We start from the raw sequence: 15,163 nt of genomic DNA on the forward strand, positions 1-15,163 counted from the left end.
TCCCTGTGTCTAAGTGCTTGTATGTCGCATGGGAAACGCGGGTTCAAAGTCCGCTGGAGACTTTCCTTTTAATTGCTTTTGCTGCTCACTTTGTGAAATATCGACCGTGCTGTCCTGCACGGGTTCAAATAGGAAGGGCAGAACTGACGACATGTTTATGTAGCTAATGAGTGAGACTGCAAGTAGAGCAGCGCTGCCCAGTGATGTCACCACATTGCGTCATCAACAACAATGGTAACCTACTAGTTAGACTAATTTTTCAAATTTTAATTAAGAGGGGTATGAATATCAAATTATTATAACTCGTTCTAACATTTATCTTTCAAGAACTACGAGTCGTTCTGTCTGTGGTTCCCTTTAAAAATAAAAAAGAAAGAAACAAGGATCCACACGTTCAAAAACTTTATGTGACAGAGGAAAGCTGATATATTGATTCTGCACCCAAAAATAGAAGCTCATAACATCTTTCTGACCTAAAACAACAAAAACTGTTCCGCAGTGTTATCATTCATGTTTTTCATTATGACTGTAAATCAGCCTTCCCAATGTTGCTTTAGCTGTGTGGTCTGGCTGCCTGTTTATGACAAGTTAATCTATTAAAAGATCTGTTAACCCTACTTTGTTGTTCTCGTGCTGTTAAGCTGTTTATACATTTGACACAACTGTCACTGTCAAATATGAAATAAGGAATCTGTTCTTTTATTTTTGTTGGTGTGTTGTGTTCTCTTTGGCCAGATTACCATGGCACGTTTCCTGTTTTTAAGCAAGCCATTATTCTGCCCTTCCAAATCCCAGCTAACATACAGTATATAACAGTGAAGCTCATTGGGATGTGAAGTCCCTGCCATGTCGCAGGTGTTTTTTTTAGGGGGTTGGGGGGTGGTGTTTCCTCTGAGTCACAATGGTGAACTTGAAAATGAAGGGAAGTGTACTTTTTTCACCCCCATTCTTTGGATCATTTTCAGTAGTAGGCAGTAATACAATAGATGGGTTGGCTAACTCACTGATAGGTGAGGGAATAACATACTGGAATAATTACCCAAGTGTAATCCACTTTTTTTGGTTTGTTTGTTTTCCTAGTGGCACACACTAGAACAGGAAAAAGCTTTTGATTTAATGCTCGGAAATGACAATCAATCGTCAACAAAATCAATGTTGATGTATTTGGAGAGCATACTATACATAAGAGCTTATTAATCACTAAAAATTGCACTAATAATTATGGTAATGATTAGCGTGCTGTATTTGTAGTTTAGTACATGTGTTGCCTTGCATGATGCGGAATGTGAATAGTTTCATGGTAAAGGAAAATAAACTCATTATTCATGTTTTCAGATATTTGGAGAGACAGAGCCAGTCCGTATGGTGTCTGAGGGCTCCGACTGCCGCTGTAAATGCATCATGCGACCTCTGAGCAGGGATGCCTGCATGCGGCTGCGGACCGGCAGTGTGCGCGTGGAGGATTTTTATACAGTGGAAACAGTCAGCTCGGGATCCGACTGCAAGTGTTCCTGCACTGCGCCGCCGTCCTCTCTGAACCCTTGTGAGAATGAGTGGAAGATGGAGAAGTTAAAGAAACAGGCCCCTGAGTTATTAAAAGTGAGTTCATGAAGTTAAAGCCCCCCTAACTTTGAAAATGATACATTAAAGCAGAGCTCAAAATCCTAAACAAGAACTGATATCTTGGTGTCAGGATTAGCGATGAGACAACATAGAATAAGATGCCAACATACTCACACTCACAAGGGATTCACACAAATATTGGGTTCTACACCACATGGCTGATTTGTACACAGTCACCCCTCCCAATCACTTATCTCTCAAACAACCCCCCACCCCTCTTTCCTTGATTATCAGGCCCCCCCACATGGTGTCAACCGGAAATACAACTAGCTAACGATAGCACCAATATATTCATAGTTAGTATAGGCGTTCAATGTATTTCTTGTTGTGGTTTGTGCTTCTTCTGTCTCTCTCTCCTTCTTTTCTTCTGTTCCCCCATAACCCCTCCCTGTTTTCTGCTTTATCCTGATAAACGAGGTATATGGAATGATCACAATGGAAGTACGTCATACTCCCATGTGATACATTTAAACTCTTCAGACCAATCGGTTACTCAGATCTCCATTGTCCGTGTCAAGCAGCTGAACAGGACAGGTTAAAAAAAAAAAAACTCATGCTTATGCTAATTTAATAGCATTGTCAGCTGGTAATCACACAAATGTCATGCAAATGTATTTCAGTGCACTTAAAGGGTAGCAGAAGTGCTTTTCGGATTTCGGTGTAATTTTACGAATATAAACTTGGGACGAGTTCGTCAAAACAACCATGTCATTTTTAACGCATAACTGTGAGGATAATTTGCGTTTTTTGTTTTTTTTGCACTCCGTTAGTAGTCCCTTCCCAAACCCGGAAGTGTGACGTAAATTCCTGAATGCAACAGAGGACTATCCACAGCGAGCATAGCATCAGCAACGATATCAGTGATATTTCCACCGAAAGTAACCATTCAGGATCGCTCTTTCGTGACTCTTACGAAGCCAAAGGCTCCCAGGAAATATTATCTACAATCAATACCTACATGTCTGAACCTGAGGCGTCAGATGACGACGATTTACTCGGCACAGGAGTCGTTGGTGATGAAAGGAAGAGTGGTAGGCATCTAGCATCGTGATTCCTCTCTGAACCAAAACAGACAAGTAGTTGTATAGATCTAGTAATAAATTTCGCTGCTCAGCCTTCACCGCGTACAGACGCACTCTGAGCTCCTGAAGCACTCTCTTATCTTAACCGATAAGCGCTCAGGACCAGCAAGCTCGACTCCCAGTATGGCTCCAAAGAATTTGAAACCTGGAGACGTGGATGAAATAAAATCCTCCATACAGAAGTTGGAGGTCTCCTTGACTGGCTTGATTCAAAACCAGAATCAAGAAATCGTCAGAGAGCTCCAGTTAATTCGCGCTAAATGGAGAAACTCAAGCAGGCGGTTGAGGAGAGAGATGTTCGCATCAAGAGGCTGGAAATTTTGGCTGACGATCTCGACCAGTACGCCCTGAAATTAATCGAGCTGCTTGACTGGATGCTAAGTTACTAAACTCAGATTGTTGATTGTGTTATTGTACAGTTTTGATGTATGTTCCATGCCTGAATGTGCATCTTTAGTTGTATGGGGGACGGGAAACTGATAAGTATATGCTTCATCCCGTCCGCCTTTGTCTTCTTCTTCGGTTCCTTCAGGCAAATCATATCACATTTTGTAATTGTCAATGATTATCAATGATACCGATGATGATGATGACAATAAAATTCCAAATGTACCGTAACGAATTGGGTTATAATGTAGCAGGTGTATTTGCGTGTGTTCTTAAATGCATCGCGTGACATACGGGATTAATCGAGGTGCGACGGAGCGAGACGTTTCCCGGTTGTTGCGGGTTGTTTTCTTGGCGCTGTGTTGTTCCCACAAGTTCCAAAAATAAAGAATTGCAACCTGACTAAGCGGTCAACTCTTGTCGGGACTACAGTATTAAATTGACATGAAAAGACAAACTGTCAGCTGTCTTATGACAGGCAAGCAAAAGCAACAACAACAAAAAAACAGTTCACAATCAAGTAATAAACGTATCAAATTGCCAGTAAGGGTCTACTTTTGTCTTTGAAAAACCAAGGTTGTATCCTCCTAGGCTATCACAGCTGTCATCGCTGAAATGTTGAAAGCAAAGACGCGATCGAGGAGCCGGGGAGAAGTTCTTCCGCTTGACTCTTACAAAAGACTTCCGAATCCTTGCAGAAGAAGGTTTTTTTGGGCCACCAATGGAGTCTCGAGCCTTCGTGTGAGCAATTCATTGCTACACATCGAGATGGCATGACGAATCTCACGAGTAAAAACCCAGAAACTGTTTGCAATATGTGGCGAGGATCGTGTGGTGCTATATTAGAGTGCTAGTGGGGTTTTCAGGAATTGACGTTATAAGAATAGGGCCGGCAGCGAGGTGCGCCACTCGTTGCTAATAGGAGTGGGAACCTCTTGGTACCTCACGATACGATACGATTTGCGATACAAAGCTCACGATAACGATGATCTGACAATACGGCGATACAACGATTATTGATACACTGGTCAGAAAATCATTCTAGGATATTCTACAAAAAACAAATAACCACAAAAACAAGCTTCTGCTGTGAATTGGAATGAATTTATCACTAGTAGACGTCCAATCCATTCGTTCATTCGCTGCCACCCTCCCAGTTCAAACGGATTGAACGTCTATGGCCGTCAGTGGCAGCCAATGCCAGGCAATGAGGTAATTTTGGGCTATTTAAGGTAATTTACCTGTTGATGTTCAGTTACTTCCCGTTTATTTTGAGTTACAGAACAGGAAGTGACCTTGGAACCACCTAAATGAATAGGCAGTGACTCAAACTCAACAGGAAATTACCTGTAAATGCCCTAAAATGATCAGCGAGTGACCTGTAAATGCCCCGAAAATTTTATTGAATGACTGTGAATGCTCTGGTTTTGAATGAACGAACGTTCCCAGTCTAAATAGATTGGGCGTCGAGCACCGTCAATGGCAGCCTTTTTTTTTTTTTTTTAATTGACACCTTTTTAAAACGATATCTCGATTCTTGACAGGAGCATATCGATAACCTTTTGGGATACAACGTATCACGCTATATCACCATTTCGATATTTTGTCACACCCCTAGTTGCTAAGGTGTTGTTATGGGACTAACTCAAAAACTATGTGGTCAATTTAAAAAAAAAAAAAAAATTAAAAAAAATTGGGCAATGTGAGTTTTGAGACAATGAATGATGCCTTCAATACAATTTAACCGAGTAAAATGTAAACCTAAAATTAATCGAGCTGCTTGACTGGACGCTTAGTCACTAAACCCAGATTGTTGACTGTGTTATTCTACAGTTTTGATGTATGTTCCATGCCTGAATGTGCGTCTTTAGTTGTATGGGGGACGGGAAACTCATAAGCATATGCTTCATCTCGTCCGCCTTTGTCGTCTTCTTCGGTTTCTTTGGGCTAATCATATCACATTTTGTAATTGTCAATGATTGTCAATGATACCGATGATGATGATGACAATAAAATTCCATTAAAAAAACGCTCATGAAGTCTTCAGCTACCTTTTAAAATTATATATGTGTAAGACTCAGATGTACAGATTACATTAAAATACCAGGGGAAAATGAATAACAGTTGTTCTGCTTCCATTTGTTCAACCATCAGCTCCAATCGATGGTGGACCTCCTGGAGGGAACCCTTTACAGCATGGATCTACTGAAAGTCCACTCATACATCAACAAGGTGGTGTCGCAGATGAACACACTGGAAGAGGTAGACAATATTTTGACATCAAGCTGGGTCACTGTGAAGACTTTTATAGCGACAGTATTCCAAATAACTGGAAACCGTAAAAACACAAATAATTTGGATGTCCCATTTTGCAGACAATCAAGACAAACCTAACACGAGAGAATGAATTTGTCCGTGACAGCATGACGAGTCTTACCAACCAGTTTAAAAGATATGAAAATTACTCCAACATTATGATGAGCATCAAGAAAGAAATCTCCGGTCTCAGTCTACAGCTGCTTCAGAAAGACTCTTCTGACACCAAAGTTCAGGTTAGAAAGAAATCCGTAGTCTTGTTTCAGCATCGTTATCGCTGTGTAGCTGGTTGTATATGGTATTAAAGGTACCTAAATGTTCACTTTTCCAGCATAATAATGATGAAAAAACCAAGAGCGTAGTAAAGCCGCCCAACAAAAAGCCGCCAGTACCCAAGCCGCCTCCTAAACCTAAAGAAAAAGTCATCAAGCCCAAGAAGGAGGTCACTAAACCTGTGAAAGCACTCAAGCCTGACCCTACGGCCAAAACTAAGGTGGTTGGCCACCAGCCAGGTGTGATCCGAGGCATTACTTATTACAAGGCTGCCAAGTCTGATGAGGATGAGGTCAGAGGAGGTGAGAGTTTTCATCTTGAAAGTTTCACCTTGTTCAGTCGCCCAGCGTCATGCACTTCACTGAAAGCAAACTTCTCAGAGCTAAAGCAAACACCGATCGTCTAGTTTACGTTTCATTTTTTTTCTTCTACCCTTGTGCGATCATCTGTACGTGATTCACCGTGTGTGTTGGAAATGATCCAAATTAGTTTTTCCAGCAATTTCATTTGACCCCACTTGACGCTTTGTTGGATCAGCCAGCAGCTCTGCAATTAAGCGTGATTTGACAGTCACTCAGAGTACCAGCTTAAACATTTCTGCTTAAGATTCGAAATTTACTTGAACACAAGATGTTTTTTTTTTTTTCTTCTTTTAACTAACCGATCGAGACTCTGGGTTGGATTGCCGCTGTGCATTTAGAGAGCAGGAAATCCAAATCTTTTATTGACAAAATACATGGAGCAAATGGAATGCCGTGTCAATGGAGCGCTGCCATGGCCATGACATGCCTCAGATCCGCTCTTCACAACAATGCGTGGGGACCCTCACCAACACAGAGAAAACATTTCCTGACTCCTTCCAATCCTCTTTAAGTCTAGTTGAGTGAATAGGTATGCTGCGTTTGCACAGGGCACACGCACATAACGCTGTCAGAGCGGGTGTTCTGCCATCAATGTGAGGCTCAAAGTGCTCAGCCATCCCTTTCAAATCACTGAAAACTTTGCCTCCATATTTGTAATCTCTAACAAAGAGCAGGACTCTCCTTTAAAAGAATACCTTTATTTATCCTCGGGAGTTAATGTCGCAGAGGATATTGCAAACGCTTACATTTTCACTGAAAGTGTTTTCAAAGTTCTCTGTTGATGACCACAGTGCCACCACAACAGCTGGCCTTAAGCATTTGTTGTTGGCGTTGTTGGAGGAAGTTTCTAGAACCTGTATAGGTTATGCCGATGAAAATTCTCGTTCATCCAGGCAAGGGCGTAAGGTTAGTCTCATCATTGGTAGGGACGATATAACAGCAATACCTGCATGTACACTTCTTACTAGGGACAGGACATTAATAATACCAAACAGATTTGATGAATGGGGGTCAGGGCCACATTTGTCACGAATATGAACCGAATTAACTCATTAACTCCCAGCCATTTTCAGCAGAGCAAGGCCCTTCGCTGTCAGCCGTTTTACTGGATTTTGACTGATTTTGCAAGGCCCGCAGAAAATTCTGTTCTATTGCTATATAAACATGTAACCCACCAAAAGAAAGATTAGACTGTCTTCTTTCAGCAGGAAAAAAAGTAAGTTCATATCTTTTTCCATTCTTTAGAAATCAGCATTACAAAATAGCTTAATTTGAGCAATTTTCCAATTTCTAATGAAAAAACTGAAATTGAGCTTTTTATGAGAGCATACATTTCAAACATAACTGACTTTAACACAGCTATGTTTTGCTTTAGTTACATCCCAAACATCTGAATGTTTTCCTTTTACAAAATATCATAAAGAACAAGACAAATAGAGCTTTTGATAGCAAAGTAACAATTTATTTACACATACAGTGGGGAAAATAAGTATTTAGTCAACCACCAATTGTGCAAGTTCTCCTACTTGAAAAGATTAGAGAGGCCTGTAATTTTCAACATGGGTAAACATCAGCCATGAGAGACAGAATGTGGGGGGAAAAAATCACATTGTTTGATTTTTAAAGAATTTATTTCCAAATTACAGTGGAAAATAAGTATTTGGTCACTTACAAACAAGCAATATTTCTGGCTGTGTTACGTGCCAAAGATGGCTCGCGAAAGGCGTAACAAAACAATCCACATAAATGTACAAGTGGACACAAATTTATTTACACAATAATCAAACTCGCAATGAATATGTACAAAATGCCGAGGAAGCGTGACTTCAGGGTAGGCCCAGGCCAAAACAACAAACAAAAGGAATTACACTCAAACCCCACCCGCTAACTAAGCCCTGATCATGTAAAAGGAACAAAGAAAAGACAGCTTCTAACCTAACTTCCTACGCTATACAAAAGAGGAGAAAACGGGTTGAACAGAAATGGCGACATACCCTTACTTGCTTCAGTGCTCTTATTTACAGTGGTGAACAAAAACGATCCAATAATGAATAAACACAAAAGACCTCACTAGGGCTGTCCCAAACGACTAATTTTCTCCCGATTAGTCAGCCGACTATTTTTACGATTAGTCGACTAATCTAATAATTAAACATTAAAAAAAAAAAAAAAAAATTTTTAAACTAATTTAGCAATGAAATTTTTGTTGACGCTTATCAATGAAAAAAAAAACATATTGGAACACTCAAATCATTTATTAAAGTACAAATAAACACGTAAATAACAATAATAAATCACAAATAAACAATGAGTTCAAATGCTGATAGAATTAACTTGTGTAGCATCCCGATTGAAAAGATGGTCTCTTAAACTGATGGTTTACAACTTTTATTCCATCCTTGATGTAAACACAGCGTAAGAGCTACGGTGCACACAAATAAAGCAACACAATTAGAAACTAACAAAAACTTTTCACCTTTTTCCTTTTAAACCTTATTTATATATCAAAAAATTGCCTATATGAATTGCCTTTACCTTATTACCTTATCATTGACAATCTCTCCCTTGAGTGCAATCACTGTATATACTGTATATATTTATGACTTTTTAACCTTATATAATTTTCTATACCATAAAATAAACCATAACATGAAATAAACCTTTCAATTAGCATTAAGAACAATACTAATAGCACTTATAGGCCCATTGTCAATGAAACTTTATTATTTAGTAAGGCGACAGCACCCTCTGGTGTACAAAAAAATGAAAAAAAAAAAAAAAAAAAAAACTTACAAACTGCATAGGCGCTTAAGGTGTTTATTCACGGCCGACGTGCAGCCAAGCTTGGCACTGAAGAGACAGGACAGAAGAGTGTACTCTCCTTTGTTTCTTTGAAATAAGTCAATGTTTTGGACACTCTGGTGCGCTTTTTTTGGCTTTGTGCCGCTTTCCCCGCTTGCAAACAAAGCATCCGACATTCTAACTTTCCACGCATATATTTTTTTAACCCTTCATTAACCGTCGACGGCATGTTGTGCTCGTCGACGGATTTACGTCATCGATGACTTCGACTACGTCGACTAGTCGGGACAGCTGTAGACCTCACCGAAAAAGCGGGAGTGTATCAAATTAGCGATCAAAATGCAAACGAGCGTGAATGGCGAGCAAACAGCTAGCGAGGAGGAACGCGGCAGAATGCTGCCAAATTGCGACCTCTCAGAACGTTGACAGCGGCAGGTTTAAGAAGCTTGGCGCCTTTTCCGGTGGCCAATCCGCGGTGGTGACGTCGTCGGTCCGTCCTGCGTCAATCAGCTGTCGTCACAGTGGGAGGGGAAGCAGCCAGCTGGTGGAGGCGATGATCAGCTGACTGGAAGAATCTCAGAAAATTAACTATTAAACGGCCAGGGCCGTCACAGACTGTCAAAGAGGTCTAACTTCTTCTAACGAGGTCTAACGAGGCTCCACTTGTTACCTGTATTGATGGCACCTGTTTTGACTCATTATCGGTATAAAAGACACCTGTCCACAAACTCAGTCAGTCACACTCCAAACTCCACTATGGCCAAGACCAAAGAGCTGTCGAAGGACACCAGAGACATAATTGTAGACTTGCACCAGGCTGGGAAGACTGAATCTGCAATAGGTAAAGCGCTTGGTGTAAAGAAATCAACTGTGGAAATGGAAGACATACAAGACCACTGATAATCTCCCTCGATCTGGGGCTCCATACAAGATCTCACCCCGTGGCGTCAAAATGATAACAAGAACGGTGAGCAAAAATCCCAGAACCACACGGGGGGACCTAGTGAATGACCTACAGAGAGCTGGGACCACAGTAACAAAGGCTACTATCAGTAACACAATGCGCCGCCAGGGACCAAAATCGTGCCAGGCCCGTCTGCGGTTCGCTAGAGAGCATTTGGATGATCCAGAAGGGGACTGGGAGAATGTGTTATGGCCAGATGAAACCAAAATAGAACTTTTTGGTAGAAACACAGGTTCTCGTGTTTGGAGGAGAAAGAATACTGAATTGCATCCGAAGAACACCATACCCACTGTGAAGCATGAGGGTGGAAACCTCATGCTTTGGAGCTGTTTTGCTGCAAAGGGACCAGGACGACTGCTCTGTGTAAAGGAAAGAATGAATGGGGCCATGTATCGAGAGATTTTGAGTGAAAATCTCCTTCCATCAGCAAGGGCATTGAAGATGTGACGTGGCTGTATCTTTCAGCATGACAATGATCCCAAACACACAGCCAGGGCAACAAAGGAGTGACTTCGTAAGAAGCATTTCAAGGTCCTGGAGTGGCCTCGCCAGTCTCCAGATCTCAACCCCATAGAAAATCTGCGGAGGGAGTTGAAAGTCCGTGTTGCCCAACGACAGCCCCAAAATATAACTGCTCTAGAGGAGATCTGCATGGAGGAATGGGCCAAAATACCAGCAACAGTGTGTGAAAAGCTTGTGAAGAGTTACAGAAAACATTTGGCCTCTCCGTTATTGCCAACAAAGGGTACATAACAAAGTATTGAGATGAACTTTTGGTATTGACCAAATACTTATTTTCCACCATGATTTGCAAATGAATTCTTTAAAAATCAAACAATGTGACTTTCTGGGGGGGTTTTCCACATTCTGTCTCTCATGGTTGCAGTTTACCCATGTTTACAATTACAGTCCTCTAATAGTTTCAAGTGGGAGAACTTGCACAATTAGTGGTTGACTAAATACTTATTTGCCCCACTGTAACTGAAGTCACTATATAATGCAAATAAGGTTGCTTAAAAGTTGGTGGGGTCGATTTGAGCATCCTGAAAAGTTAGTAATGTTATTTCCCTACCGTCCCTATGTCCTTGCATCCAGGTAATTTCATTCTCAGGGAGTTGAATCGATCGACTGATTGATTGATTCAATGCACAGTTAGTTATTAGCCATGTATATGTAACAAATCTATTAATCAAAATAAAATGGAAGGTCTGAAAAAAAAAACAAAAAAAACAATTAAACGCAAAACACATAAATTATACTTCGTATTATTTGAAAAGATTCACCAAAAAAACATTTGTGCGAGTAAAACATGGATTAAGTCAGTATTATGTAAGTATATATTTATACAACATTACAGCAATAAGTACGCCCTTCATGTGGATTGTAATGTTCAGTTTGTGTCGAATGAGCATGAGAGAGGTGTTTATTTATTTTAGTGGCAATGGAGGCTGTAATTTGTGGTGCTATATATATATCAACACTACAAATTATAGCCGCCCACAAATGGGATCAACATCGGTCAAAATCCAGCTGGGGACAGTTATTCCAGGACCTCTGCTCCCAATCCCTCCCTCCTTCTCTATAAAGGAGACATACAGTATGGAGTGAAGAAAGTCATTCATATTACAGTATACTGTACACTGTACTCGTTTACATTTCATTTTCCCATCATTATTATACAACTCCAGCGACTGGCTGGCAACCAGTTTAGGGTGTACCCTGCCTACTGCCTGTTGTTTGCTGGGATAGGATCCAGCGCCACTGTCACCCTCGTGAGGATAAGTGGTTCAAAAGATGAATGAATAAATATTATGCAACCATAGGCAGAGTTTGACTTTTGGGGCTGGGGGGGCACAACATGTTGATGACCGCAAAACGCAGTGTCAGCAATAAAATTAACTTACAAGAATATTTAAAATTATAAGTCAACAATGAGCGTTTTATGTTTCCATCATTCTTGAGGGGAATTCTAAATCAATCTGCTTAGGCAATACTTTTCACTAAGATTGTCATCCATTGATTTGGTATGCCCGCCGGTGTCGGATCAATGTAGTTACTTCAGTCAAAAACTGTATCCCCTGGGCGGAGCCATATGGAGGTAGATTTGTGTCTTTATTATTCAATCAAAAAAAAGTTGCTTCCCAAAAAAAAAAAGTTGCTTCAATCAAAATATATATTTTCAACCCCAAAAAAAGTCGCTTTAATTTAAAAAAAAAAAAATTTTTTAAGTGTTTAAATGCAAAAATATATTTGAAATTCCGAACACCAAAAAAAAAATGCATGTGAAAGCTATTTTTCTTTGATTTTATTTTGGTTATTTTTTTTTTGTTTGTTTGTTTGATTGAAGCAACTTTTTGATTGAAGTAATGTTGATTTGTGTTTGGGCCATATTTTGGCTTGGACATTTTTCTCTTTATTATTCAATCAAAAAATTGGTTGCTTTAAAGAAAAATAGATTTTCAAAAAGAAAAATCACTTTAATCAAAAAAAAAAAAAAAAAAAAAATTACAGTCATAGAAAAAAAGTTTTTGAATGCGAAAAAATATTTGCGATTGAAAAATTTGCATATGGACACTTAATTTTTCATTGAAAAAGTTTTTATTGAAGCAATCCTTTTTGTGTTAGGGCCATATTATGATTAGGACATTTGTGTCTAAATCATTCAATCCCCCAAAAAGTTATATTTTCAATTAAAGAAAAAAATCATTTTTAAATATATATATTTTTTCTAATATATATATATATATATATATATATATATATATATATATATATATATATATATATATATATATATATATATTTTTTTTTTTTTTTATTATATGCAAAGCAAATAATTTCGACCCATTATAAAATGTTTTTTCGTTCATTTCATTCTTTTTTGTTGCAGTTTTATTGCTTTACAACTTTTATATATATATATAGGAAAGCCAATTACACGCAATGACACTTTTTTCCCCCCTGGCCCCCCTTTAAAATCCGCTTATGTATGCAACTCTTGTCAATTTCCCCAGTGATGACAGTGTAGTGAAGACAAATAGATGACTCGTTTAAATCCTGAAAAGGAATTAGTCAAATGTAAAACCACAACAATTTCAAGCTGTTTATGCTAAATGTCATTATAAACATGAACAAGAAGAGTTTTAATCTGAGGAGAACAGTATCAGTAGGATACGATTTGGGATAGCTGGGACTTCTGCATATAGGCAGGCAGATATTCCAAGATGAGAAATTACTCTACACAAATTAGGCAAACAATTTACAAAAAGAGACTTTAGGACTGATGTTACTTTCACAAGAGTTGGTGCCAATTCGAAACTGAGACAGACAAAGAGTACAATGACAAGTCTTTAGATTCAGGGAAAGAAAAAAACCCTAAAATACAGCCAAAGATTTGAAGGAATTACTGGAACTTGCCAATGACAGTTCAGTAGTCCACAATACAGTATGTCAAACATTAACAAGTCGGACGTCTACAACAGGATCTGTAATTACAGCTTGTTCATATGCTGTCATGTGACCAAAAGCTGACCAACCAATGTCTCTGCTTCTTGTCAGACAACCTAGCCAAAACATACACACGGCATCATGTCACCGAAACCCAGTCTGAGGACGGCGGAGCTGAAATGGTTCTCGAAACCATGGATGCGACACTTGCACAGGCTACTGCACCCAATGCATTTCCCACCAACATAACTCCTGCCACCACTAGGACTGTTGACATTAATCCAACCACTACCATTGCACCAACCGCTACAATCATCTCAGGCCAAAGCATAGCAGCTACAGAAAGGCCTGCTCCCACTATTGTGCTACTGCTGGACAACAGCAACAACAACAGTCGACCCACTCTCCACAGAGCAGGTATGAAAAAATTTGCACATTACGTTTTTGTTGGTTCTCCACAAGCGGAACCAAGAAAAAAAATCTCCGATCAACATGCTTTTTTTTTTTTTAACAGGGAAAATCCTTCACTGTGAAGGCACTCTAGCGTCAATCGATCAGCCAGAGAAGCAACACAGTTATGGCCGCAATGAAGGAGCCTGGATGAAGGACCCGTTGGCCAAAGACTCTAAGATTTACGTCACAAACTATTATTACGGCAACAATCTGGTGGAGTTTCGCAACCTGGAGAACTTCAGGCAAGGTGTGATTGTTAGAAATTTTTATCACAAGTTATATGCATGAAGAACTTGATTGCTGGTGTGATAACTGAAACCAAAAATATTTGAGGCGGAAAACATCTGATGAACTAGACAACCATTCATCCATCCATCATCTACCGCTTAGTACGGGGTCGGGTCGCGGAGGCAGCAGCTTTAGCAGGGAAGCCCAGACTTCCCACTCCCCAGCCACTTTAACCAGGTCCTCCGGCGGGATCCCAAGGCATTCCCAGATTGGCTGAGAGACACAGTCTCTCCAGCGTGCCCTGGATCGTCCCCGGGGCCTCCCGCCGGTGGGACATGCCCGGAACACCTCTCCAGGAGTCTTCCAGGAGGCATCCGAACAGGATGCCTGAGCCGCCTCAACCGGCTCCTCTCAACGCGGAGGAGTAGCGGCTCGACACAGAGTCCCTCGCGGATGAACAAGCTTTACACTCCATCTCCGAGGGAGAGCCCAGACACCCTGTGGAGGAAACTCAATTCGGCCGCTTGTATCTGAGATCTTGTCCTTTCGGTCACGACCCACAGCTCGTCACCATAGGTGAGGTTAGGAACGTAGATCGACTGGTAAATCGAGAGCTTCACCTTTCGGCTCAGCTCCTTCTATACCACTATGGACTGGTGCAGAGTCTGCATCACTGCAGACGCTGCACCGATCCGCCTGTCGAACTCCCGCTCCCTACTACCATCACTCGTGAACAAAACCCCAAGATACTTGAACTCCTCCCCTTGGGGCACAATGTCATCCCCGACCCGGAAAGGGCACGCCATTCCGACTGAGGACCATGGTCTCGGATTTGGAGGTGCTGATCTTCATCCCGACTGCTTCACACTCTGCTGCGAACCGCTCGAGTGAGGGTTGGAGGTCATGGCTTCATGAAGCCAACAGCACCACATCATCTGCAAAAAGCAGAGATGCAATGCTGAGGCCACCAAATCAGACCCCCTCAACACTTTGGCTGCACCTAGAAAGTCTGTCCATAAAAATTTTGATCAGAATCGGTGACAAAGGGCAGCCGTGGCGGAGTCCAACCCTCACTGAGAACGAATTCGACTTACTGCCGGCAATGCGGACCAAACTCTGACACCGGTAGTACAGGGACCGAACAGACCTTACCAAGGGGCTCGGTACCCTGGACTCCCGGAACACCCTCCACATGACTCCTCGAGGTACATGGTTGAACGCCTTCT

At 40.8% G+C, this 15,163-nt stretch overlaps 1 protein-coding gene across 2 annotated transcripts in view; it reads left to right on the forward strand.

Annotated features, from left to right (window-relative positions):
• Positions 1-15,163, forward strand: part of LOC130913977 (olfactomedin-like protein 2A) — an 84,908-nt gene that overhangs the window by 19,883 nt on the left and 49,862 nt on the right. For both annotated transcript variants that reach the window (XM_057832984.1, XM_057832983.1), the window contains exons 2-7: positions 1,336-1,599; positions 5,247-5,354; positions 5,468-5,644; positions 5,740-5,983; positions 13,368-13,673; positions 13,771-13,956. In XM_057832984.1, coding sequence (XP_057688967.1) covers positions 1,336-1,599; positions 5,247-5,354; positions 5,468-5,644; positions 5,740-5,983; positions 13,368-13,673; positions 13,771-13,956 — 1,285 coding nt within the window. The remainder of the gene's footprint in view (positions 1-1,335; positions 1,600-5,246; positions 5,355-5,467; positions 5,645-5,739; positions 5,984-13,367; positions 13,674-13,770; positions 13,957-15,163) is intronic.

Source organism: Corythoichthys intestinalis, chromosome 3 (assembly GCF_030265065.1).
Source record: "Corythoichthys intestinalis isolate RoL2023-P3 chromosome 3, ASM3026506v1, whole genome shotgun sequence".
NCBI lineage: Eukaryota > Metazoa > Chordata > Actinopteri > Syngnathiformes > Syngnathidae > Corythoichthys > Corythoichthys intestinalis.